General features: G+C 48.6%; 9 protein-coding genes across 9 annotated transcripts; 4 read left to right on the forward strand and 5 right to left on the reverse strand.

Moving 5' to 3' along the window:
- Positions 1 to 409: 409 nt before the first annotated feature.
- Positions 410 to 3093, forward strand: B0J16DRAFT_381349 (eukaryotic translation initiation factor 3 subunit 8 N-terminus-domain-containing protein; the record flags this gene model as incomplete). Its single annotated transcript, XM_046131150.1, has 3 exons — positions 410 to 746; positions 802 to 1778; positions 1831 to 3093. 3 exons carry the CDS (start codon positions 410 to 412, stop codon positions 3091 to 3093), a joined length of 2577 nt encoding a protein of 858 aa, XP_045987378.1.
- A 1033-nt stretch (positions 3094 to 4126) lies between these two features.
- Positions 4127 to 4729, forward strand: B0J16DRAFT_381350 (uncharacterized protein; the record flags this gene model as incomplete). The annotated part of the gene is made up of 2 exons (XM_046131151.1): positions 4127 to 4249; positions 4298 to 4729. The coding sequence occupies 2 exons, from the start codon at positions 4127 to 4129 to the stop codon at positions 4727 to 4729; spliced, it is 555 nt and encodes a 184-aa protein (XP_045987379.1).
- A 23-nt stretch (positions 4730 to 4752) lies between these two features.
- B0J16DRAFT_335335 (uncharacterized protein) lies at positions 4753 to 6218 on the reverse strand. The gene has a single exon (XM_046127062.1). It carries the CDS (start codon positions 5965 to 5967, stop codon positions 4972 to 4974), a length of 996 nt encoding a protein of 331 aa, XP_045987380.1. The 5' UTR covers positions 5968 to 6218; the 3' UTR covers positions 4753 to 4971.
- Positions 6219 to 6505: 287 nt separating this feature from the next.
- B0J16DRAFT_335337 (uncharacterized protein) lies at positions 6506 to 8923 on the reverse strand. The gene is made up of 2 exons (XM_046127063.1): positions 8799 to 8923; positions 6506 to 8731 (listed from the first exon to the last, which is right to left on the reverse strand). The coding sequence occupies exon 2, from the start codon at positions 8698 to 8700 to the stop codon at positions 6871 to 6873; it is 1830 nt and encodes a 609-aa protein (XP_045987381.1). The 5' UTR covers positions 8701 to 8731; positions 8799 to 8923; the 3' UTR covers positions 6506 to 6870.
- A 1023-nt stretch (positions 8924 to 9946) lies between these two features.
- On the forward strand, positions 9947 to 11218 carry B0J16DRAFT_395393 (uncharacterized protein; the record flags this gene model as incomplete). Its single annotated transcript, XM_046132195.1, has 2 exons — positions 9947 to 10278; positions 10332 to 11218. 2 exons carry the CDS (start codon positions 9947 to 9949, stop codon positions 10957 to 10959), a joined length of 960 nt encoding a protein of 319 aa, XP_045987382.1. The 3' UTR covers positions 10960 to 11218.
- Positions 11219 to 11726: 508 nt separating this feature from the next.
- On the forward strand, positions 11727 to 13016 carry B0J16DRAFT_335338 (histidine phosphatase superfamily). The gene is made up of 2 exons (XM_046127064.1): positions 11727 to 12086; positions 12139 to 13016. Exons 1-2 carry the CDS (start codon positions 11781 to 11783, stop codon positions 12808 to 12810), a joined length of 978 nt encoding a protein of 325 aa, XP_045987383.1. The 5' UTR covers positions 11727 to 11780; the 3' UTR covers positions 12811 to 13016.
- A 2018-nt stretch (positions 13017 to 15034) lies between these two features.
- Positions 15035 to 17039, reverse strand: B0J16DRAFT_80277 (heme peroxidase). The gene is made up of 2 exons (XM_046134488.1): positions 15635 to 17039; positions 15035 to 15579 (listed from the first exon to the last, which is right to left on the reverse strand). Exons 1-2 carry the CDS (start codon positions 16859 to 16861, stop codon positions 15301 to 15303), a joined length of 1506 nt encoding a protein of 501 aa, XP_045987384.1. The 5' UTR covers positions 16862 to 17039; the 3' UTR covers positions 15035 to 15300.
- A 1936-nt stretch (positions 17040 to 18975) lies between these two features.
- B0J16DRAFT_395395 (uncharacterized protein) lies at positions 18976 to 20291 on the reverse strand (the record flags this gene model as incomplete). The annotated part of the gene is made up of 3 exons (XM_046132196.1): positions 18976 to 19439; positions 19493 to 19991; positions 20044 to 20291. 3 exons carry the CDS (start codon positions 20289 to 20291, stop codon positions 19068 to 19070), a joined length of 1119 nt encoding a protein of 372 aa, XP_045987385.1. The 3' UTR covers positions 18976 to 19067.
- Positions 20292 to 21832: 1541 nt separating this feature from the next.
- On the reverse strand, positions 21833 to 24442 carry B0J16DRAFT_80289 (microtubule associated protein-domain-containing protein). The gene is made up of 3 exons (XM_046134489.1): positions 24227 to 24442; positions 23908 to 24169; positions 21833 to 23858 (listed from the first exon to the last, which is right to left on the reverse strand). The coding sequence occupies exons 1-3, from the start codon at positions 24338 to 24340 to the stop codon at positions 21931 to 21933; spliced, it is 2304 nt and encodes a 767-aa protein (XP_045987386.1). The 5' UTR covers positions 24341 to 24442; the 3' UTR covers positions 21833 to 21930.
- Between the last annotated feature and the right edge of the window lie 238 nt (positions 24443 to 24680).

Consider the following 24680-nt stretch of genomic DNA (forward strand, 5'->3'; position numbering starts at 1 on the left):
GCTGTATAACATATTTGACATGAACCTAGATCTGAAATATGATCATGCTTCTTCCTATTCGTCGCTGATGGGCATTTCATACACCAACGATACTTATGAGAATACGAATTGTAGGAAGAGGAACATTAAACATATAGATTTGAGTTTCACATAGAAGAGTCAAATCCAATAGAGTCTCTCTCAGTTCGACGTAAACTGCGCGCTCATAAAAGCTTGTGACTCATGTTATCAAGATAATGAAAGTTTTCAGCCACACGTGGCCGTGCGTGGGAGGCAAAGCATCTCGCTACAACCCCAATAGCCCAAAGAGCCCCACTCCCAGTCTCCCACAATCGAAAATTCAACAACCCCGCGCACTTCAGTGACCTGAGCCCGCAGACAAGTTTCAGTGCCCAAGAAATCGCCCAATATGTCTCGATTTTTCCGCGGCGGCGACGACAGCTCTAGCGACAGCTCCAGCGACGAGGAGGAGCTCTACTCCGAGGAGGAGGAGCAGGAGGAGCAGGAGGACTCCCAGGAGGAGTCTTCTGAGGCCAACGACAGCGACGACTCCGACAGCGACGACGAGGGTGGCAAGGGAATCAACAAGTTCTTGAAGGACGCCTCTTCTGATAGCGACGATAGCGACGATGAAGTGCGAGCCAAAGTCAAGAGTGCAAAGGACAAGCGTATAGACGAGTTGGAATCTTCCATCAAGCAAATCGAGAACGGTCAAAAGAACGGCGACTGGACCCTCATCTCTGCCGGTACGAAACAACCCAGAAATCTTTTGTCGACAATTCAAGACTGACACCAGAATAGAATATGAGAAGCTTAACCGTCAGGTCGCCAAGCTGCCCGGCAGCAGGGCTCCCAAGTCCTACATCCGTATCCTCGCCGAGCTTGAGGACTTCATGAACGAGTCCCTCGCTAAGCAGAAGGTCACCCCCAAGAAGATGAACGCCATCCAAGCCCGATCTCTCAACGCCGTCAAGCAAAAGGTCAAGAAGACCAACAAGGAATACCAAAGTCAGATCGATGCCTACAGAGCGGATAAGGATGGCTTCATGGAGTCTTCCGATAACGAGCCCGCTGCCCCTGCCCCCAAGGCCAAGAAGGTCTCTCTTCAGGTCGACGCTGCCCCAACCGAGGAGGGTGACGACGATGGTTTTGCTACCGTTGGAAAGGGTGGCCGCACCCTTCAGTACACCCCCGAGAGCATCTTCAAGCACCTGCGAACCATCATGGAGTCTCGTGGAAAGAAGAACACCGATAAGACAGAGCAGATCAAGGTCATGGAGAAGCTGCACGAGATCGCCAATACCCCCTACCAGAAGATCCGTGTTCTCCTTACTCTTGTCTCTACTCGCTTCGATGTTGGCTCTGGTGGCGCTTCTGCCATGCCCCTCGAGCACTGGAAGGCTGCTGAGAAGGAGCTTTCAAGCCTCCTTCAGGTCCTCGAGGAGAACCATGACTACGTTGTCGTCGAGAACGCTGAGGAGTGGGACGATGACGAGAAGCCTCCTAGCCTGCAAGAAGGTGAGAAGCACATCAAGGTTCCCGGCAGCATCGTCTCTTACATCGAGCGTCTCGACGACGAGCTTGTCCGTTCCCTCCAGAGCATCGACCCCCACACCTCTGAGTACATCGAGCGTCTGCAAGACGAGGGTGCTCTCTACAACATTATCTTCCGCGGTCTTCTTTACTACGAGTACCTCCGAAAGGACGACTCACTCGAGATTCCTCAGGACAGCGTTAACCGAATTGTCATGCGCCGATTGGAACATGTCTACTTCAAGGTAATTATCTCATCCTCTCAAATTATGCCACAGTTGACTGACATCCTTCTAGCCCGCCCAGGTTGTCAAGACCTTCGAAGAGAACTGCTGGAAGACCGTTGGTGACTCTGTCGAGTCTGTCATCACTCCCCGCGACCAGGCTCAGAACGCTGGCAACCTAGTCAACGTTCTCTGCAACTACCTTTTCAGCAACAGCGACGGCATTATTCGTGCTCGCGCTATGCTGTGCCAGATCTACTTCCTTGCCCTTCACGGCGAGTACTACAAGGCTCGTGACATGATGTTGATGTCGCATCTTCAGGAGAACATCCCCAACTTCGACGTTCTGAGCCAGATCCTCTTCAACCGAACTTTGGTCCAAGTTGGCCTCTGTGCATTCCGCAAGGGTCTCGTCTACGAGGCTCAGAACACTCTCCAGGAGATTTGCGGCAGTGGCCGTCAGAAGGAGCTGCTCGCTCAGGGTGTCATGATGCAGCGATACAACCAAGTGTCTCCTGAGCAGGAGCGCCTTGAGAAGCAGCGACAACTGCCCTTCCACATGCACATCAACCTCGAGCTCCTCGAGTGTGTGTACCTGACATGCAGCATGCTCCTCGAGATTCCTCTGCTGGCCCAGACCGGCTCATCCCCTGACGTTAAGAAGAGAGTTATCAGCAAGACTTACCGCCGCATGTTGGAGTACCATGAGCGACAAATCTTTACTGGCCCTCCTGAGAACACCCGAGACCACGTGATGCAAGCATCCAAGGCTTTGGCTGCTGGTGAGTGGAAGAAGTCAATCGACTTCATCCACAGCATCAAGATCTGGGATCTCATGCCCAGTGCTGAGGAGATCAAGGTCATGCTCTCCAAGCAGATCCAAGAGGAGGGTCTGCGAACTTACCTCTTCACCTACGCCCCCTTCTACGACACCCTCTCCATCGAGACCCTCAGCGAAATGTTCGAGCTTGACTCAGCCAAGGTTGCGGCTGTTATCAGCAAGATGATCAGCCACGAGGAGCTCGCTGCCTCCCTGGACCAAGTCACATCCACCGTCATCTTCCGCAAGGGCGTCGAGCTCAGCCGTCTCCAGTCCTTGGCCCTGACTCTGTCAGACAAGGCCAGCGCGCTCATTGAGAGCAACGAGCGAACTCTGGAGCAGAAGACACAGGGAACATCAAATGCCTTTGAGCGACAAGGAGGCCGAGGCCGAGGAGGACAGAGACGAGGTGGTGGCCAGGGCCGAGGAGGAGCCCGAGCAGGTGGCAACACACAGCGACAAGCTGGTGGCACACAGTTCACAGGCGGTGCGCTGGGTGCGGCTGTCCGGGGTTAAGAATGGGGAAATGAACGAGATGAGGCGTCTTAGTCGTTTGCATTTTGCATGGGATGGTTTCTTTTAATGAAAAGGGGCGATGATGCGGAAGCACTCGCTACGTGTCACTAGGTCGAAACGGAATAAGGATACATAGAACTCGTCATACTGTGCTTGTGTTCCGCTGTGAGGTGATGGTTATATACCGAGGCATTGGAGGATACGAGGAAGAAAAGTATAGAAAAAGTACAAGCAGGAGCCTGTAGCGGAGTCTATTGAACGGGATTTTTAGATAAATTCTGCTTCCAGTGAGGTTTCCAAAGACCGCAAACAATTGAAGAGCCATTTCTATTTTTATGTCTACTGCCTATGGCAGATTCTCGACATTATGGCTCTAATAAAAATGACAGTTATATAAGAAACTTTCATACAATAGGCTGAACTTGTTTTGTCCGAATTACTCGTTTTGTCTAGCAAGGCAAGATTGTGATGAGGTCGGCTTTCTTACCGACTCAAATCTTAACTCGGATCAAAGCCGCAAGGACATAAGCCATGAGGACTAGACTCTAGCGACCGATCTCTTGACTCTATAAACGGCCCTAATCATGAATGGGATTTCCAGAGAAATAACCAACTCTCCTTGAGATCCTGGGACTGAGGAGAGACTCGGCGTCGCGCCAAGCTGACTAAGTTGGCGCGCGATACAATCGGGCTCAATCAGTCAGCGCTTTCCAATCTTTTCCAACTTTTTCATTGCGGATATGGGCGGCTTCTGAGTGGTCGAAAGGGCCTGAGACCTGGGGACATCATGAGATAGACAACTCCTTTCTGGAATTTTTATATTTTAGTGAGAATTTCTCTTCTTTTCTCTCTCTTCTTCTTGAGTTTCTTAAGAATGAGAGCGATTTGGCGTTTGCAATCTCGTAACAGCGCTATAAAATTTCAGACCTTGCCACTTGGATCATCTTCTTTCCAGCGACCTATTTTGTCAATTGTGCATACTATTATTTCTCATAGACATTTTACATCGCGAGCACATCACCAACAAGGAATCATGTCGGACTCAAAAGTTGAGGATACATCAAAGCCTGTTGAGACAAAGACAGAGGAGCTACCGCCCTTGTCCGATCATGACTTTAAGGCTTATAACCGACTGGCTGTTCATATGAACTTCTTTGTAAGAGACCCGATGATAGTTTGAAAACAACGACTAATAGAGTTATAGCACGATAACTTTCGAAGATCATGGAACTTGTTGTGGAACGCTTGCATAAACAACCGCAGACCCCAGAATATGTCCCTCAAGCAGTTCATCATGGAAGGTCTTCAATTCGCAGAGCATCTCACCGTGCATCACAACATCGAGGAGACGTACATCTTCCCCATCTTAGCCAAGAAGATGCCCGAGTTCCGCGGTGGACGTGCTGAGCTGCTACGTCAGCATAAGCAGATCCACGCGGGTCTGGACCATTTCGAAGAGTATCTTAAAAAGTGCCGCACTGGAGATGAGGAGTTTGAGTTGAGCGTGCTCAAGAGCAAGATGGAGTCCTGGGGTGAGGTTCTCTGGACACATCTAGACCAAGAGGTTGAGACTCTAGGTGCGAACAATATGAGAAAGTACTGGACGAAGGAGGAGATAGCAAGAATCCCCATGTAAAGAAAACGGAATACTCATGGGAATGTTTATATGATTTGTTATTTAGCTGTTAATCTATGTACATATAATTCGCAGATATCACCAAGCGCCCAGTTCTAATTCCCCCAAGCTTTTGATGAGGGATGGTATCAATCACGTTTCTATGTGCGAATGCTTCTTTGTTGGGGTTTTGCGCTTGTATGCATGTATAGTTGCATATGCGACTGCACGTTCTTCACTCAATGCTCAAATGCCAAATCACTCTAAGCTGTCTGACGCCACAAATCTTTCATCATCTTTGTCGCCGGCAATGTAGCAATAGTCGCGACCGCAATCTCAGGCATGAGACCCTGCTCAGTGCCCCAGTGAGCCGACAGAGGCATCCAGGGAAGAGTGGCAATGAAGTTAGCCTTCCAATCCGACTTCCACTCCTCCTCAGCGGTGACATCGCCGCTTGGCGTCCTGCGTGCACGTTCAACCAGCAAACGAACAAGTTCAAGAGCGACCCAGACGCTCCATGAGCGAGCAGCATATAAACCGAGCTTTGCGCTGGTCTTCTCTGACAAGTTGGTTGCGCCCTTGCAGGTCAACCAACAGGCTCCCTCGCCGATGTTATAGACGAAGTTGCAGAGGATCTGGACGGTCATGAAAGCGACGTTGACCTTGTTGGGAGCAGGTAGCTTTTGACCCTTCTCGTCAACTGCTTCACCACGCAAACGTAGGACAAGATCTCTAGCCTCGAGATAAGTTCCAATGATACCCCAGAAACGGTTCATGGTGCGCCACTCGCCCATCATGTTTGTGAAACCCTGGATGTTTCTCGACAGGCTGAGAGCCAGCGTCGCAAGAGGCGGCGCAGTCGCAGTGGACAACACGACAGAAGTTGAAGGGGGTATTTTAAATGCCATCTCGACAATCTTGCGAGCCGAGTGACGAAGAGTAGTCCGGCCGAGAATGTCGAGAATGGCTCCGATCAAACGAGCGACATATGTTGTGAAGAGAAGGACAGTATCTGTGCCCTGACGCGTGCGAATGACACGATGAAGGTGTAGAATGAAGTCATCGAGAGCTGAAGGCGACTTGAGGAGTCGCGCAAGAGGACTAATATTTTTTGCTGAATTCTTTTCTGTAACTTCATCTTTCTTTGTGATTTTATGGTCGGCGACCGGAGGTGAGTCGGCGACAACGGGCTCCGCCGAGGGAATGACGATGGCCTCGGCGGGCGACTCTACGGCAGTCACGGTCTCGGTCTCGGTCATGGTGGAGGATGATTCGGAAGAGAGAAGCTCACAGTGAGCATTTGATGAAAGAGAAAAATAGAGAAATAAATCACAAAGACAAGAAACAAAACCCAGACAAGGCGGTCTAAGAAATGGTAATGGAAATTAAAAGATCAAAAACCTGGCACAAATGGTCGAACCACAAAGGTCAGATCGAGGTAACTTAACTACCTGTGGAGGTTATTAGCGGTTCTTCAACGTTGGTGGGACTGATGGATGGATCTTTTTTTCTTTTATCAATCAAATCTAAAGTGGACTCACAAAAAAGATCGCAGTACTGACCGAGGCCGACAGGTGAAAGCTCCGCTTCCTAATGCCCGTTTGCCTCGGCAGTTTCGGGTGTCTGATTCGTTGCGGACGACCGAGATGCCACTCGAGGCTCCGTAAATACAGGGATCCCTTAGGGATCATCAGGGCTCGATCATGTCACGTCTGCTAAAATCCCTCTACCGGATTAGGCAATTATCTCCTGAGCCAGATGGTCATCCAGACATTCAAATACTATGTCCAGACTATGCATCATGGGACCTTCATACTTGTTGACCCCATGGGTAAACCGTAAATGGCAAGGTCATCATGATCGGGACTTTTCCCGTCACAATCACATGCAAATCTGTATAAATAAGCTACGGGCCAAGACCCGATGCAGCCTGCGCTTGCGCTTACTTCGTTAAGAGATGACGCTGCATGAACAAAGAGTATATACATATACTGTAGTTTGCTGGTAGCATCTTCTAGGAGGTCGTCAGAGTATCAGAAGAATCAGCCGTCAAGAGCCTAAAAGACGAAAATTTGGTCACTTATGCTAGCTTCGACTACCTCACAGGCAGATTTATTTTGGACATACGTCAAAGAGATGAGCAATTGGAAGCCGTAACCTTCTTAGTGTTCGCAAAAGTTCCACTCCTGACTGCGCATGTTGTTTGTTGCTGTATGCTGCTGCCCAGTCCTTTCCTCCATAAGTTCTTCCCGGATCTCCTTTGCCTCGTCTAGTCCGATAGGAAAGTCCATGCTTTCCACCACCATATGCGTTATCTCTGGAGGTAGTTTGCCGACTTGGTTGTTACCCTCTAGCAAGCTATGCTCAAACCAATGCCGCTGTTGAGGCGGCACATTCGCGGTTGAGATGACCGGTATCAAGGGGTCTACCAAGAACAACGCAAGAATCTTGCGATGGCCGGGTCGTGACTTGTCGGCGAGCTCGAAGGGGCTGACGTGATGCTGATAGACGTTGGGAAAGAAAAGCATCCTATCCTGCCTTGTGGCAACGCTCCCGATATTCTGAATAGTGTCACCTCTCGCATCGATAGCGAAAACGTCTTCAATACCATCAAAATCGCTTTGCTGGTAGCGCAACCCCATCATCAGATCCTCTTTGTTGGAAGACGTTCGGAAATCCAGACGAGACTCGGTGATGTTCTCACAATCATAGTAGTAAAGAGCGGTTGCGCAGATGTGCTCGTTCAGCTGACCCTCAATATGCCATGAGCCTCCGTCGTAGGTCGGTTTCTCTGGCGTGAGATGAATATTTGCAAGCTTGACTATGACCTGTACACGGGATGTGTTATTGAACCATCCCGAGGTTTTCACATCGTCCGGTGTAATCCTGAGTTGACCTGGATAGTTAGGCTCTGGCCGGCCTTCGGGATGAGTCCTCTCAAACCATTCACGATCCCGCTTCAGGTAATCACTGTTCTTAGCCACTTTCCGGGGGTCCGGACGAGGAGGCTCCCCTTCCTCGAGTGGTCGCGACCTCGAAGAACATCCTACGAAACGGGGACAAATTTCCGGTACTCTGCACTGTCGTTCGACATTCCTCGTGAAAATACGCAGAACTTGGAAATCCCTATGCCATCTGTAGATAACATCCCAAGCGGGTAGCGACTTCTCAATGAATTTCTCTACTACCGGGTAGAGAGCAGCGTGCTTGATGGGGTGGGCGTTGTTGATATAGCTATCGATGCGAGGTTGCTCCCCCGTCAAATCGACGTCGCAGGGAAGCCATTGGAAGCAATTCGAGAAGAAACTATTGGGCAGGAACTTGTCGAATTCCTCTTCTCCCATATCGAAAGCCTCGGCATCGAATTCTGGATCTTCTGGCACCACAACTCCTTTCCCACAATGAGCCAAAGCTTCTTCGACGTTGATGCGCTTATTCGGCAAGATGCGCGATTGCCCATAACAGAGAGGCCAGAGAGAGGGGTGCACAATGTCGAGCACTTTGCCATCACTACCAGGGTGCCAATCTTTCTGGTCCTCGGGAACATCTTCCATAGGAGCAACGGCATCTTTGAGGGCCTGACGGAGACCTTGAGAGATCAGATTATCTGATTTGATAGCAGCCGAGCTGTAGTCCATGACAGGAATAAGACCTGTCTTTTGGTACAAGTCTGCTTTCTTGCGTAGCTCTTCGATGCATGCTGAAGCCATTTCCTGGGTGAAATCTGCATTTTGACGAAAGTCTGCCCAAGGTAACTCGGTGGCCTCTTTCTTCCATTTGGCAGCGATCTCTGGATTATTGACTTTGAGCCACCATTCGGGCTTGTTGGTGAGATCCTCTATGACTTTGAGCATACATGTTTCGCGAATAGTCAGGGTTTTGGCCTTCCATTCCTTGGGTTCTTCGTCTTCGCCGAGGACTACGGGAAACGGTTTTGCAACCATCATGTAGTTGAGAGGTAGGCCAAAGCCTGGGAGTTTGATGTCTGGCATTCTGTTGTCGAGAACACAAGAGACGATTATGCTGGGTTATATTAGCACTTGGGCTACGTGATTTTGGCATTCTCAGCTCTAGAGGACAATCTTCTTACCTGAGTGGGCAAGCGCCTATTTTCCGGGAAATAGGTAGGTAGGTAGGCAGAAGAGGTGTTTGCTTCGTTAATAAAACAAAACGACAGAAATGTGATTTTTATAATGCTGTTCTATCGAAGGAACGTCTGTAGGATGTAGGATTCACGTTGCACGGGCATGAACCTAGGCAGTCTAAGCCAGCCTCCACTCCTGCCTACCGCATTAGAGACAAAATGAGCTAGACCTTGACTACCTAATTTTTCATATTATTTATTTCTTACACCTTAAGTCTTTAGTCTCAGTCATGTATCTTAGACTTAGCTGTTCTTTCCCTTGTAAGAGAGAGGATACAAGACCGTTCTGTAGTAGCCGAACAGCGCAGGCCCACAGGAATCCCACATTCGAGGTAGGAAGCCTAGAAGAGTCATCTATATTCAAGGCAGCAACGCCTAGGTAGGAGAGAGGAGGAGCATGTATGCATGGATCCATTGTTAACTACCTAGAGGTAGCCTAGAAGATAGTTGACGCGATCGTTTCTGCTAATTGAGATCGCGCTCAAGACACGAAGTCACGTTACCCGTGAGACAGTATCATCGACACATTTCTTTTGAGGTACAAGTATCATCATTTTGCAGCTAACATACATGCCAAGATCAATTCTACCAGGGTCCAAACCTTGAAGATCTACCCATCAGCGCAGGATTACACCTAAAGCGGCAAGCGGGGAATGGAGCTCGCATAGACAGACCAAGCGGTTTACACAGTTTACGAAATTCAAGCCTCTTCATCTTGCTGTTGATAGGCCTTTGACTTGGGAAAACGGCTGAAAAAGGAGGCTTGGCAAAGATGATGAACCTGCTAGATATCCAGGTTGAGCGTGCTTATGGCGTTTCCTGAATAAGGAGATTGAGGTTGGGTGTATATACAATGCTGAATACTTCACAACGACGGGTTCCTCTCGATCTAGATTCCCATATTATGGATTGTTTCTCTCTTATACTCTTGTTTGGGTCCTTGGCACCATCTGCGTAGAGTTCCAGCCCGTCTTATAACGAATTTGATTGTCTATCGAAAGGGAGCCTCGGATCTTCGCATCGAATCATCATACAAGCAACTGTTCTTACAGACTCTCCTAATTTCAATATACCCTCGTCAGACCCGTAAAATCATGGGTTTCGTCAGTAATATCGCTCCCAAGCCGACGGCACCTGCAACAGCTTTCAATCTCTTACAACGAGCAGAAGCCAGCGACCAAATAGTCCTATCAGTTGCGCCCAACAATGTTTGCGGATACATTTCCGGGAGGTTAGGCGCCAGTAGAGTATGTCCAGCTGAGGATCGCTGTTACTTCCACCCTCCGCCGTCTTCATCAAACGGAGGCGTTATATGTTGCGGCAAAACGACTTGTCAATACCATGCTACTTGCATTAACTCACGAGACTATTTCCAGTCAAGTAAATGTATCGGTGGTTGCGAGGTTGACAACTTTACTTTAAAGTGGTAAGACCACATCCTTACGATCTGTTAACGATCCTTGCTGATGAGAAGCATAGTACTAATTCCGATGCCCCTTACTGCAACACAGTCTCATGGAAAGGAAACACACTCGATTATTGGTGCAATGACCTTGATATAACAACTGCGCAAAGCGCAGCTCTTACGTACAAGGAACAAAAAGAACCCGTGAGATTCACTACCGCCAATGAAGAAGATATCAGTTCGATAGATGCGCAAATGAGCAGGGCAAAGACAGGAGGCACCGTTGATCCAGGCCCGACACAAACATCACGATCGACTGCCACTGAGACAAACAACGATGATGGCGGTTCAGAAACCCCTGTAGCCGTAATCGTGGGAGGCACAGTTACAGGTGTCGTTGTACTTGCTGCTATGGGTTTAGGGTTATTCTTTTTCATGCGTCGCAAGAAGAAGAAGAACGAAGCTAAGAGCCCATCAGACGACCAACAAATGGAAAACAAAGCTCCCTTCTCTCCGGGCCAGCAACCAGGTGTTCCGTATTACTACGACCCGAATACACCCCAGAACAATCTTGGACCGAATGGACAATACATTGCTGAGCTCCCGCCTCAACAAAATGTTGTTCACGAAGCCGATGGTCAAGCTATGGCAGCTAAGCCTCAAGAGCTTCCTGATAACGGGAAACCTGCGGAACTTGTATAGAGGATCATGTGGTTATTTGGATGGAGTTTGCTGTTATGATCTAGCTATTGACTAACATTGTTTGTGTATAATCTTATTGTTCGTTTCTTTTCTCTCAACCTTGACTAATTCCTCAAGTCATACTGGATCAGTCCCCAGGGTATCAGAAGAATTGGCTCCTGGAGGCATAAGAGACGAAATAATTTGGTCACTTTATGCAGGGAGCTTAGACTAGCATAGGCTACTTTATTTTGATAGCCTAAGCTGTAGAGGACAATTCCTCTGTTACCCACCTGTCAGTCTATATAAACAACATGGTAGATTAATGCCTGGTGATCGTCAGTATCTAATCTAGACCCTTCTTCTCAGAACTCAGGAGCGAACAGGATCCACTATCAGGGCTGAAATAATCACAAGTCTGGATTAAAATATTCATGGTGTCAACAATTGAGTATGGTGAATGGTCTACTGACGTAGTTCTTTGAGCTTATCAATATCTGTATCTATAGTGATGATTGGCTTCTCCATAATTTGCAATTTTCTCCCTTTTGCAAGTGGACAAAATCAAATGTTTGATGGATTGTGGATGTTGCCGACTGAGAAGGAAGGCCCCAGTTCTATGCCAACTACGTCATGGCTTCTTTATCCTTACCTTAGGCTTTGACTACCCTGTCATGTCTGCATGCGACCTCTTACTCAAATCATCCGACGTCTCACTCCAATAACTCCTTAATATACACGCATATCATCCGACATTCACTCAACACTACACTAGTGGGTCTCTTCCTTCCGTACCTGATCTTGATAGCCGACCACTGTGGCTTCCCCGGCGTGCAGGTATTATGGCTGCCAAATGGTCCTTCAAGGCCCAACCAGGTGTCTTTGTCGAACTCACCGACATTGCTCATGAATACCCTGGAGAAAAAGTCACCACACAACCAAACCTGGGCCTCATCTTGGGCCAGTCATACCCTTCCGACGATCCAGATGCTTCTGATCAGCGTGATTGGGTTCGTCTTGCGCGGTACGTAAGATGGCTCAACGAGAATAGCTCCAATAATGTCGCATACAAAATCGTATACTTGACGCGGCATGGTCTGGGAGTGCACAACAAGATGCACGCCCAAGTAGGGTCTGAGGCGTGGAATGTGAGTTTCTAGAGCTTTCTTATGGTGCACATGAAAGCTAATGAACGAACAGACCAGAGTATCGTTTGAGAATGGGGACGGGAAAGAAACTTGGTTCGACGCCTTTCTCACCGAAGTAGGCGAACAACAAGCCCAAGATCTCAAAAATTTCTGGACAGACCTTATCAAAGTTCAAGGCGCACCACTTCCCCAAACTTTCTACACCAGCCCTCTAGCTCGGTGTCTCCAGACAACAGACCTGGTCTTTTCCTCTCTGATGGCCACCCAAACACCCCCTCTACAACCAACCGTCAAAGAATTACTTCGCGAAAGAATCACACGCCACACATGCGACTACAGACGTCCACGTACCTGGATAGCGGAGAACTATCCCACCTACCAAATCGAAGATGGCTTTGAGGAGGAGGACCAGTTCACTAATAGAGTGGAACCAGAGACGGATGAGGAGCACGTTGTGAGGAAGCAAAGGGCCCTGGAAGATATTTTCAACGAGATGCCGAAGGAATGCCAGTTCATCTCCTTGACAGTGCACTCGTATGCGATTCGAGCTATTCAGGGGGCTGTCGGGGCGGGCGTTTGTCGAACGAGGGAAGGCACCAGTATTGCGTTACTTGTCAGAGGTGAGAGGGATGTTGATACGGATGGTGCAGGTGGGTTGGACATTAATGATTACACCTCGGCTGATCCTGAGGCTGTAAGCTCACTGAGAAGGTTCTCCATGTGAGCTGGCAGGTGGGTAACAGAAGAAGTGTCCTCTAAGATGTAGGCTATCAAAATAAAGTAGCCTAAGTGCTAACCTAAGCTAGCATAAAGTGACTAAATCATTTCATCTCTTATGCCCTTAGGTGCCAATTCTTCTGACACCCTGAGGGCTGGTAACAACGAGAGATAGACAAAAAGCGATAAATAGCAGGTTACGAACTCAAGATGTAATGAGTTAACTGCAATGCTTTTGAATGGCCCTAATCAACTCACTCTGGAACTCAAAGTTCATCAAGTTTAAATATAGGTTAGGGCGACAAACTTAGAACCCATAGCTCGGAGTATAAGATGTACTCGATTTCCTTCTTCTTCTTCTCTCCGTCCCTACGGATGGCACTTGTCAACATTGCGCACAGAAGTTACCAACTTCTATGTATGCTCAGTAGATTATGCAGTATCTCCATCGGAAATTCATTTGGATTACCGAAGGAAGATAAACCCCAAGAGAAGCTTCATCGGTGATGAGACAAGACTGCCTATGTCGAACCGGGCCTGTGCCTGGTGACGAAACAGCAGCGTATGTCTACTGAGATGATACAGGAAGAGATGGATATGAGAGAAGCTTAGTATTGGATCGATAGCTAGCCAGGGCGATACAAAACACGAGTTAATGCCTGACCATACAACAGAGACAAGTTTGTATACACAAGCCAGGTACACAGTCCTATTTCCAACATCCAGTTCCGTCTCCGTATCCTTTCCAGTTTCATCTCCAGTCCATCTCAGTCCATATCCAGTTCCAACATGGAGTTCCGTCTCCATCTCCAGTTCCGTCTCCATCTCCAGTTCCGTCTCCATCTCCAGTTCCGTCTCCAGTCCATCTCAATCCACATCCAGCTCCAACATCCAGTTCCAGCTCCAGCTCCAGCTCCATGTCCATCTGATATCTTGTCCCAGTGTTGTCAAGATTCGACCTGGTGGTTGTGTTGACAACTAACACCCGTACGTACTCGGCGGCGAACTATCGGAATGCAGAACCCTTCTTCCTTTTTGTTAGTCCCATATGCATGTCACAGGTCAGTTGAGCAGCTGCGGTGCCAATAAAACATTGAAACAAAAGAAATGCACGAGATTTCCTCTCTCCGTCGCTACACCTCAGTAGGACAACACTTGTCATCGTTGGTCAGAAGATTCTGCAAGTCTTCATCGGTTTCGCGCGGATCACTGAGAAAGGGCTTATCTCAGCAGAGAGAATGCAGAGGGTTTGGTATATCATGAGGCAAGGGTTGGGGTGATAGTGATTGAGACGAAAACGTCGTGTAATGATATTAGTGGTATGAGGCTGATGGGGGAGACGAGGGGAGGAGGAGGATGGTGAAGAAGAAGAAAGCGGAAGAAGAACAGAGGAGGACAAGACTCGGGTTTTGTGTTCGAACGCAGTAGACATGGCACCTTCTTTGTCGTTTCGGGTGCGAGCGCATCCTGCTTCTCAAATACTTGAGCTGACGGAATAGGAAGTCAAGATACGTGTATTTGTAACTTCAGGGAGGCAGGCTTCTGGTTCTTTCCTCCTCAGCCTTTCTCCGACCGGTTGTAATGCCATGATTAGCCCTCCCGGTGCATTTTATCTGATTGCGATAGAAGGTGCTTACTTCAGGTACTTTGGAGCGTTCTTGCTCTCCCCTCAAATGGAACCCATGTCTATTCGATGGAGGAAAGAGCCATTCATTCACAGGAGCGTCATCTCGGGTCAGGGCATAATGTCATCTGCCTACTTCTAGTTCTCAATCACATCAGAGCCAGTGAGGGATTACGCACACCTGCCATATAGCCTACCTATTCAGGGAAGGAAAATAGGGACGTATTTGCATGGTGATGCCTAAAGGTCTTCTCTTGGGCACGACATGCCGGTGGTTTCATGGTAAAATCACAAGGACTATGTATCATCTCTCTTATTGATTTTAAACGTTTCCACAGTAGAAACTGGCAACGATATCCCATCTGTTCTCTCTCGTCTTGAAGAACTACCTACCTAGGTTTGTAAGATCTGGCGTCGGCAATTGCGAGCAGGGCATGTGACGACTGAACGGAGCCCAGTTGCCCTCGCCCCTCCCCGTTAAGATTTGTTGCTCTTGCCTGTTGCCTGGAAATGAACAACTTGCTCAAGGAAACACATGACGGATGCTGGCGAGAGCAATATTGGCCAACTACTTACCTAGGGAAGCTCTAGGGACCATATTCGAACTTGCCCTCAACATGATACCTTTTTAGTACGACTTGGCAAACTGAGATTCTGAACTATCATGGAAAAAACACATGTTCCCAATATCGATGATCCAAGGTAAATACCTCCTCAGAAGATAGTATTAAAGATAAAGAATTAAATGATGCCACCGGCATATAGTATACAAGAAGTCCTGTCGCCCTTACGCTATATCATGAATTAAACACGCCGCCCCTATAACAGCAATTACTAGCCAGCGAAGATACAAATGTGCTGTTTCGTCACAGTTTACCACCACTTGAAAAGGGTAGTCCACTTCTTCCAAGGACCACGCTTGGAGGGAATCTTGTCCTCAGGGATAGAGATCTCATAACCGTCATCAATATCTTTGGAAACAGACTTGGAAGTGTAAGAGTTGTCGTCACTCTGGAGCCACTTGTTGAATCGACCCTTATCCTTGTGGCGGTAAGACTCGACGGGCTGGGGAAGAACCTTTGTGCATTCGGTGAGACTGTTGATGTTGTTGACGCCCAAAAGACTAAGACGGACGTAGGCGCGGGCATAGTCCTAGGCTGAGGTTAGCATGATTCAGACGATTGATTCGAAAAGTGTTGACACTTACCACGTTCCAGGCGGCTTGACCAGTGCTACCACTAGCAAAGGCCTCAAAGGCAGGCTTGGTGAGAGGATGCTTGGCAAGGACCTCGTCGCTGGGGAACTTGTAGACACGCTTGGGGGAGTTCTTGTCGAGAGTCTGCTGGTAGAAGAGAATATCCCAGACACCGGGGGTGCTGTCCTGAGGGTCACCGTCACGGTCGATGTTGGTGTGGTGCTGCTGAGAGGTTGTGTGAGCGCCAACGAGGGCTACGAGATCATCAGGGCCAATAGTCTTGTCCTTGAACAAGTTGATGAGAGTGAGAGCATCAGAGTCAACTCGGGGCAGAAGGCCTCCGATATTGGCCTTGGTGCTGTCCTTGCGGCCGACGAAAGAGCGAACTCGGGGTCCGAGAGGGCAAGTGACAGCAGCAATGTTGGAACCCATCTGAATAAGATCGGCCATAGTGACCTGAGTGAAGCCGTACTTATTGTGGTACTTGTCGTAGATAGTCTGGTAGTACTCTCCAATCTGCTCGAGACCCTTGTTCTCACCACGAGTAATCTCATTCGCAAGGATGATAGAGCCATCGGCGCCGCCTCCCTGGGAAGAAGTCTTAAGGGACCAGGTACCAGCATCATGGAAGCCAATGCGGACTGCATAACGAGCCCATCGGGTGCAACGACCAGCTTCACCTCTGAAGCGGGCTTCAAGCTCGTTGGAGATGTACTGCCACACACAGCAGGTATCGCGCTTGCATCGTTGAGAGTTCATAGAAGGGCAACCAAGGTAGCGCTCACGGCTGGTAGGGTTGCCGTTTCCTTGGAGGATCTTCTTGATATCACGGCCGACTGAAGTGAGAGACTTGTCGCTAACGCTGCGGAGGTCTCCAATAAGGGAGTGAGCATCGAAGTTGTCTCCAGACCAGCCACTCTGACCGCCGTTCTGGCTTCCACCATCACTCCAGCTGTCACCGCTGTTGCTTTGGCCGGGCCAAGAGGTAGAGCCTCCCCCATTGCTCTGGCTTCCTTCATTGTTCCAGTCATCGTTTCCACTGCTCTGAGCATCTCCGCTGCCCCAGCTGCTTCCTCCACTGTTAGAGAGAGGCCATTTGTTACTGCTCCAGCCACTGCTCCAGCTGCGAGCGGCAATTCGTTCGATCTCTTTCATGGTTTCTCCCATGCCAGAGTGAGCGGCGACTTCAGGGATGGGGGCCGCAGCCAAAGTGGCAGCGACAAGGATATTGAACTTCATGGTCTCGGTGTGTATAAGGTTCGAAGAATTATAGGCAACTTATAAGTAAATTAAGAGATTTTGAAAGAGAGACTGGAATGCCTGTTGGCTTGTAGATAGAACGAGTGTGGATATTATTAGAACGAATGTATGAAAGAATGACGAGAGGTGAAGACGCCTGGAGAAGACAGAATCAGCTCTTGACGGACTCGAGATGAGAGAGGAATCATTGTGTATATATATCAGAGACTCAACCAACTAGTCCAATGCCTGGTCGAGTCGTTCTGGCCAGACGCCGAGAACTCTCGGCACGTCAATTCCAGACCCCCAGTCTTTGCATCTAGCCTTGCCGTTAGTTTTGCAACTATTAGACCTCGATCAAGAAACATCACAAGAAAAGACGTCTAAGATGAACCCTGCACTCATCAGCGGGAGCGCTTTGTGCCTAGAACCCCTGGATATGGGGACAATAGTATCAGTGCGTAGTAATAGCTCAACTGCCACTCGATATTGTAATTTCTTCCCTAAAAGTCAAAGAATTGCTTTTGTTCGTTTCCAGTTAGAGGAAAGGTCGTCCCAGGTTGAGCAAAGACGTTTTTGCAGCAAGGATGTGGATCCTCGGCTACGTGGGGAGCGTTGAGGCGTTGGCGTATGACGCCTCCTCCTATTAAAAATGAACTAGAGTGTTGTCTCGGCTGAAGCGGTTGATCATTCTTGGTGTGAATGTTCTAGCTGATGTCCAGATCTCTTGGTAACGGGTTTAGAACGGACAGCTGCAAGGATTTTAATTGATGACATTTCGCGGACCAGAGACATTGATGATGCTGTCAACAGAACAGGTCGATACTGCAGTGAACATATCAACACTGGACGAGCCTTGTGATAGTGATGATATTGACTTCTCACAATGTCCTGCTCTTTGACCATATCACATCATTCCTGGTCGTTGAAGACCATCCTGTCTCGTATCTGTAGTTCCCAGGGGTCATGCAGCTGCGTGTAAGATGATACGCCCGCGAGTATCCGTCTCCACATGATGATCAACAGCTGAATACAGGTTCTGTCTCCTTTTGCTGGCCCAAGAATATCTTTTCAATCATGAGCTTGAGAAGCTTTCAGCTGAAATTGCCCTCTCCCCATTGGGCAACTTTGTCTTCAGAGCAGGTTAAGCGCCGAACGCCAAGTCTCGAATTCCGGTGGATCGAAGATCACGGAAATGATCCTTGCTCAGGTGGATACAACAGTCACAGAACCGATTGAGCGGGAGCCAAGGATATGGATTGAGCGGGAGAAGCAAGGCAATGCCCAGTAGATGGCCTCTACCTTTGTTTGACATTTCTGACATTTCATTCTTTGCTTCTGAGGAGAAGGGAATAGATTGTCGAGCTACTTCATGTATACGTTCGTGATAGGGGGTTTATGTCGTCTCTTTTAGCTCAGCCACTCATCACATGACTGATCAGCCACGCAGGTCTTCTCTTCGTATGCTTAATTAACGACGATGTTTAGTTATCATAACGTATGGCTGTTCTAGAGCTACTTTCTATAATTGCAGCTTACAGAATCCAGACTCCTCACTTCCCATAACGAACAAACCCGGTCTACCACACTAAAAGGATCAAGATATCCAATCAAGTCATTGCCAAAAGTAATAGCTTAGCGAAGCAATTCGGAAATTTACCCCTGGCACTAAAACGCAGTTGTGGCAACCCCCACCAAAACGAGCGCTGCCTCTGTTGGAATAGCTCATATCAGCATTGGTCTACCGTACTATAGGTAGGTACATAAACGGTGACTGGAGGTAACTTGACTGCTCACATAGCGCTGTGCAATGGGAGCTGAAGATTTATACGCGAAGTGGTAACCACGGATTCTGAAACAAATAGATTCATTGTCTCCTACCGTCGAGTACATGGGTCTAGTGCCATCACATAATACCTGATCTTGTCCACTAAAACTTATAAGAGCGGCATGATAAATAAGCCCTCCTCAGGGTGTCAGAAGAATTGGCCCCAAGAGCATAAGAGACGAAATAATTTGGTCACTTTATGCTAGCTAAGATTAGCACTTAGGCTACTTTATTATAGCAGCCTAAGCCTTAGAGGACATTTCTTCTGTTACCCACCTAACTACCTATCAAGACTTGTAAGAGTGGTATAATAGTTAATACGGCCCAAGGCCTAGCCAACCCAGGGAGTCTGGGATGCCATAAACCAACTCGTCGGATTCATCTCTCATCCTCTCTGATCTTCGTCAGGGTCCGGCTATCTCTGTGGACCACTTGCGATTCACGAATTATTTGAGTGAACCCAAACGCAGAGCTGTCATTGACAGCGCGCTTTTCTACAGTAACCTGATCTGTGTTGTGTTCCCAACGCAGCAGGTATCCGTAGCTGATAAGAATCACCAACTCTTTCAGTGCTGGATGCTTTGCTCTAATCAGACGGAAAATGTTTCTGAAACGAGACAGGTGATGAGATCTGACCAAGACAGGAATGTCTCGATCATCAACAAAAGGGCACCGCAATGAATGAACATAGCGCTCCAGGTTGGGTAGCTTCTCCTGCAGTGCTTGGCCCAGTTTCTTGCACCGGTTGACCTGCCAAAAGTCAGTAAAGCTCGTAATCTGTACATGTGAGGGCCGTCACGTACACATCCTTGACAGGGATCGAGACGTGAGTATCGGTAAGGTTCTGCACAAAGACCTTCCAGAAAGCCTAGGGACTTCAATCGAGGGAAAGCTCTAGCAATGTTCGTTGTTTCCAGCATCGGGTTGTTGAAGTTGCTCATGTGAATGTAAAGATCTTCAAGGTGCTCAAATTGTCCTCGAAAGCAGATCATGCTGGGTAGATACAAGGTCTTCAAATTAGTCCCAGCATACTCCACGAAAGCCTCACAGTTCTTCAATGATCCCAGCTTAAGACGTTGGAGCTTGAGGCTAGGCATAACACGTAATTCGGATAACAACGCTTCAAGATGATTTCGGCACAGACTGGTGATGTCCAAAGAAAGTGATTCGAGAGAGACCATCGCCTGGATGCTCTCTGCAAAGGTCATTGACAGTTGCTCTCTTCCGTCTTTCCCAGCATGAAAGGGAAAGGGACCGTGACAGCCAATCGGGCCCTGGTCGCCAAAGGAAACAGCTGCTTCCCTGCGACGACGATTCAGCATGCATACGATATATAGAACCCATTTTCACTTACTTGATGAATCTGAATGTCCCGTGATGTTTGTCTGAACTCAAAAATGTCTGGAACCAGCGGAGGATTTTGCGAGTGTTGCCCAAAACTTTGACTCGATACCAAACCATCCTGGCCAGACTTTCTCGAAGTGGATGGCATGTTGATGACAGAGCTATGGTATCTTTTTTGCTGAGCAGAGCGGCGATACCTTGAACCAGCTCGTTGGGAAGCTTCAAGAGCTTAGGGGATGGAGAGTGATGTTCGTCCATAGTGTGCTGTTCAGTTGGATACCATGACTGGGAGAAGAATGTGGTAGTGAGAAGAAGAAATGAAAGCTTTTGCGGGGAGGCCTCGAGGTAGGTTCACCGGTTGTAGGCAGCAGAAGGTTTTTGGTGAATGCGGACGGCTGGCGGCACTGCCAGCGCCGTGAATCCATACCTACCTACATTCACGGATAGGTACCTATTCCAAAATTACCTGTTACACAGGTAATTTGTCCAGTGCCATGATCTCCATCACATTCGTCTCTTTGTGACTGCTCGGGGAAGGTGCACCTTAACTACCAGGCGGTCCAAAAAATAACCAGGACACAGAAGCCTAGGTATTGACAAAATGACTTAGATATGCTTAGGCTAAAACTTATGGTAGACTATCCTAATCTTTGAGATATCCTTAACTAAGTCTTGATTTTTCTTTGGCCTACCTGACTACCTCTTATGCAGGTAGCCAAACAAATCCACTGCGAGGCATCCGCAGACATTTTGTTTGTTAATTCCAATACGTCTTCACCTCACTTCTCAGTCGCCCTCACCATCAAGTCCTTCACTTTCAGCATCATCAAGCAAGTATTAACTTCCGCAAGGTCGCTCATGATGGATTCTACTGGCAGCATAAAGGTCCAGTTATCTGATTGAGGCCCAGGAAGATGGCGACGACCTCGTGGTCAACCAGAATGATCATTCTGAAGGTCTTTGGGTGGACCCAGACGATGATGATGATAGACAAGATGCAAAAGCTTGTTTAACTGAATGGTGATGGTAATGTCGGCCTTGGTGCAAGCTTCGAGAAGTAAACGATAGCAGACAATAATTTCGAGTATGTCACTCATGGCAGAAAGGATGAAGAGAATAGCGGTGGTTAGTCAATACCTACCTACCTTACCAAAACAAAAGCATCTGCTTACCGTAGGTAGGTGTAGACATGTCACAATACAGTTAAGCTTTTTACATTAGGGTCACAAGGGAGCATACAGACATCACAGTTGGAGACAATAGGTTATAAATCAAGACAAATATCATTGCTATGGATCCAGTCGAGCAGTTCGCCCTACTACTCCGGATATACATGAAACGCCAATGATCCTAGACGCCTGCTTACCATTCCTTCCCAATCCAAGTTTTCCGGTGCCCTCGACCCCTTTATATGCACATCTCATTACCCTAGGGCCAACACGCCAACAGAACAGACCTCGCTAATCTAGACGAAGAGGACTGTGTACAATGATCCTCGAAAACAGAGGGGAATAAAGAAGAGACTGAAAAAAAAAGAACAAATAAACGGATACAAAATTCCTGGCGTCGGGCCCGACGAGATGTAAGTTGAACAGTGGGAAGTGAATATGAAGAGAAGAAAATGAAAAGGCTTATTGACAAACATGTCCAAGGGATTGAAAAATGTGAGAAGACACCTGGCTGAGCATTGTCGTAGAGGCATTCAATCGTGCATCGACGTTGTTACCAGAAAAGGCTTTTGGGTATGTGACGCTCTATTGTTGGCTCACTCAAGGTCGTCGCGAGATGCCCGCATCATCATGAAAAGCTTGCGTGAATCAATCGAAATTCAGAATGGCGCGATCGTTTTTTGACATCATTCGTAGATAAAACATTGAGCAAAAGGCAATGAGGGATCTTAGTAGGCATCCTCGTCAGTCCACTCGCTACCAGAAATGATGCGGTTTCCGTCCTGGTCAATCATGACAGGTCCATTGTAAGACCCTTGCGGAGGTATTCCGCGTATGCGCTTAGATTGACTGCTTGCGGGACGAGTTTGCTCTGGTGAGAATCTCTTGGTTCGAGCTGCTTTTAGCCTAGCATAGTAGGCATCAGAGACATCGACTTCAGGTTCGCTGTTGTCATCGTAGGTTTCCCAATTCTCAGACCCTGAGATATTGGTGGATGCCATAGATTCACCAGAGATCTGTCGGGGAGGAGGAGGAGCCATCGGACGGTAACCTTGTGAGCGGATAGTAGCATAGGGATCGTGGAAGCTTTCCTCGCTAAAGCTTGGATGGCTGCTGTAGTGAGAGGTGTTGCTTGGGTAGCTGTACTGAGAATTATCAGAGTTGGATCGAGCCGTTCGTGGACGGTCGTCGTAAACATCCTCTGGCTCGACTTGGCGAACAATGCTAGTAGCAAGGCCAACTGATTTGTAGGGGTTCATGGGAGCTTCAAACTCAGCCTGAGCCATCAACTCGCGCATCTTGGGCGGAGGCGCTCTCATCATGGACTGGCCTGGTCGGTAGATATCAGCACAGGACTCGGCCCGTGGGCGTTCGGGAGAGTTGTTTCCATGCTTCATGTTGGACAAAGGAACTCGAGCTGGGATTCGCGACGGGCTTCTTGCGGGGCTGAGAGGAATACTGGATGTGGATGCATGTGTCTGGTGTCCGGGGCGCATGGGAGGCGCGGCAGTGGTGGGAGTTCGGGTCATGGATCGAGGAGGGACAGACTTGGTATTGATGCGGCTGGGTACTGACTTGGGGGGTTTGGCAGTTGAGGGTGGAGGGCCAGCAGGGGTTTTGGAGCGCGGTGGTAGTCCGCTCGTCTTGGAATTATCAGCAGCCTCGATCTCGTCGAGGAATCTGTCGCCGAAAACAAGGAATGGCCGCCCATACTCGTCTTCCCACTTGGAAAGTATCTTGCGCAGCTCGGCGGTGATCTTGGGCAGTTCCTTGGCAATGCGCTTTCGCATCTTCTCCTCGCGGAGCAGCTTGCCAGGGTCTCGCTTCTCACCCTTCTGGCCACGACCCATGAGTCTCGAGGCATCTTGACTGGATGCAGCGAGATCATCGCGCTCCTTGACGAGAGTCTTGTATCTGTCGATCAAAGCAAGAGTGGGGGCTCGCTGTTCCTTGAGAGTTTCAAGACGGGCAACCTCACGTTCATGAGCCTCCAGAAGAGCATCACTATAGACATCGGAAAAGGCAGGTGTGAACTCAAGCATCTCATCCTCGCTGAAGTAGAGCGCATCCCAGAGTTCTTGAAGCTTGATGCGAGTGTCTTCGACGAAAAGGTGGAGGTTTTGGCGCTTGAGTTCGTTTAGACGAGCAAGCTCATCCTCAAACTCGTTGATCTGTCTAACACCACAACCCCGGTTCGCGTTAAGGAATGGCTTGGTTTCACTCTCATCAACGCCGAGCTTGATCCAGAGAGCTTCAACAGCAGCCCTGAGTTGGTTGAGCTTCTTCTCTCGGTTCTTCTTCTCATCAGAGAGTCTGTCACGCTTGGCACGAAGACGGTTGATATCTTCCTCATGCAGACCAAGCTGCTCGGGAGCATCGCGGTAATACTTTACGATGGCACCATCTTGTTGCGCTTGGGGGATGCCAAGCTCTGCCCAGAGTCCAATCGTCTGGTCGGCAAGGGCTTGAACTGTAGCAATACGACGAGAATACTCCTCATAAACTCGTGTGAACTCGCTGTCAAGCTTGTCAACATATGTGGCAGAAAGGTCGAAGTTGGCAGGGATGGATTGATTTGGGCCTGTAGGGGGCAATGGGATCTGGACAAAGGTGGGTTCGAGATGCGAAGAGTAGGACTCGAGTGCCACTACGAGTTCTGTATTACGGTCAGCATATGGAACAACGGTCTCTCATGATAGACGCACTCTTGACTTGCTCGAATCGCTCCTTGTGGATGCGATTAATTTGTGTGTGCTTCTCCCTTAGTTGCTGAAGGCATCGCATTAAAGGATATGTGATGGTGAGCTCGTCATCCTCTTGAGAGCGGCGGCGATTTGTGTCGTCGAGCGAAGCTTCCATTTGATGGATGATAGTAATGATCTTCTTTGCTTCTTCAATCATCTCCTTTTTCTCTGAGTTGACGAGCCGCACTTGGCTGTTGAGGGCCTCGGATAGTGCTGAGAAGAGCTGCGCAAGTCAGTAACCCATCGACACCTGTGTCGCAAACCAATATAAACAACATACCTCGGACTCTCGAGCTTCGCGCTCATGATCAGGGACACCGATCTCATCGAAGAGACCGTGGAGCTGGCCAATACTGTTGTTGACCTGCTGCGCAAGGTAGCTAGTGTCGACCATCTTGTTCAGGCCGTGAGCGCCGTCGCTGAAGGAGGGGAAGACAGTCGGGTAACAATGCTATGTATGTACAAGCAATTGAAGGAGGAAGGACGCTAGCTTGGAGACGAATGCGCAAAAACGTATGTAGGGTGGGTGTACTTGGAAAATAGTGTGGGCGTGAATCGTGGACTCGGTAAAATGCAATCGGGGTCTTTAGTACGGTTGTTTACTTTCTCTCCCAAGCGGTCATCGAGCAGTGAAGTCGTCGAGGCGTAAATAGCATCATATGCGCAATGCGAAGCTGTAGTTGGTAAATGCCATGCAACGCAAAAGCAAACTTGCGATGGGATCTTTTGGAGTT

The sequence above is a fragment of the Fusarium flagelliforme genome, assembly GCF_020744385.1.
Source record: "Fusarium flagelliforme strain FIESC 12 MPI-CAGE-AA-0113 chromosome Unknown B0J16scaffold_2, whole genome shotgun sequence".
NCBI classification, from domain to species: Eukaryota; Fungi; Ascomycota; class Sordariomycetes; order Hypocreales; family Nectriaceae; genus Fusarium; species Fusarium flagelliforme.

What these genes read in the sequence shown, in the direction of transcription:
- B0J16DRAFT_335335 (XM_046127062.1), bottom strand. Translation starts at nt 5,967, where the DNA reads ATGACCGAGACCGAGACCGTGACTGCCGTAGAGTCGCCCGCCGAGGCC.
- B0J16DRAFT_335337 (XM_046127063.1), bottom strand. Translation starts at nt 8,700, where the DNA reads ATGCCAGACATCAAACTCCCAGGCTTTGGCCTACCTCTCAACTACATG.
- B0J16DRAFT_335338 (XM_046127064.1), top strand. Translation starts at nt 11,781, where the DNA reads ATGGCTGCCAAATGGTCCTTCAAGGCCCAACCAGGTGTCTTTGTCGAA. An exon ending in TAGGGTCTGAGGCGTGGAAT is followed by an intron (nt 12,087 to 12,138) that starts GTGAGTTTCTAG and finishes ATGAACGAACAG; the next exon opens with ACCAGAGTATCGTTTGAGAA.
- B0J16DRAFT_80277 (XM_046134488.1), bottom strand. Translation starts at nt 16,861, where the DNA reads ATGAAGTTCAATATCCTTGTCGCTGCCACTTTGGCTGCGGCCCCCATC. An exon ending in GTCAAGCCGCCTGGAACGTG is followed by an intron (nt 15,580 to 15,634) that starts GTAAGTGTCAAC and finishes ACCTCAGCCTAG; the next exon opens with GACTATGCCCGCGCCTACGT.
- B0J16DRAFT_80289 (XM_046134489.1), bottom strand. Translation starts at nt 24,340, where the DNA reads ATGGTCGACACTAGCTACCTTGCGCAGCAGGTCAACAACAGTATTGGC. An exon ending in GCGAAGCTCGAGAGTCCGAG is followed by an intron (nt 24,170 to 24,226) that starts GTATGTTGTTTA and finishes TGACTTGCGCAG; the next exon opens with CTCTTCTCAGCACTATCCGA. An exon ending in GCGATTCGAGCAAGTCAAGA is followed by an intron (nt 23,859 to 23,907) that starts GTGCGTCTATCA and finishes ACCGTAATACAG; the next exon opens with AACTCGTAGTGGCACTCGAG.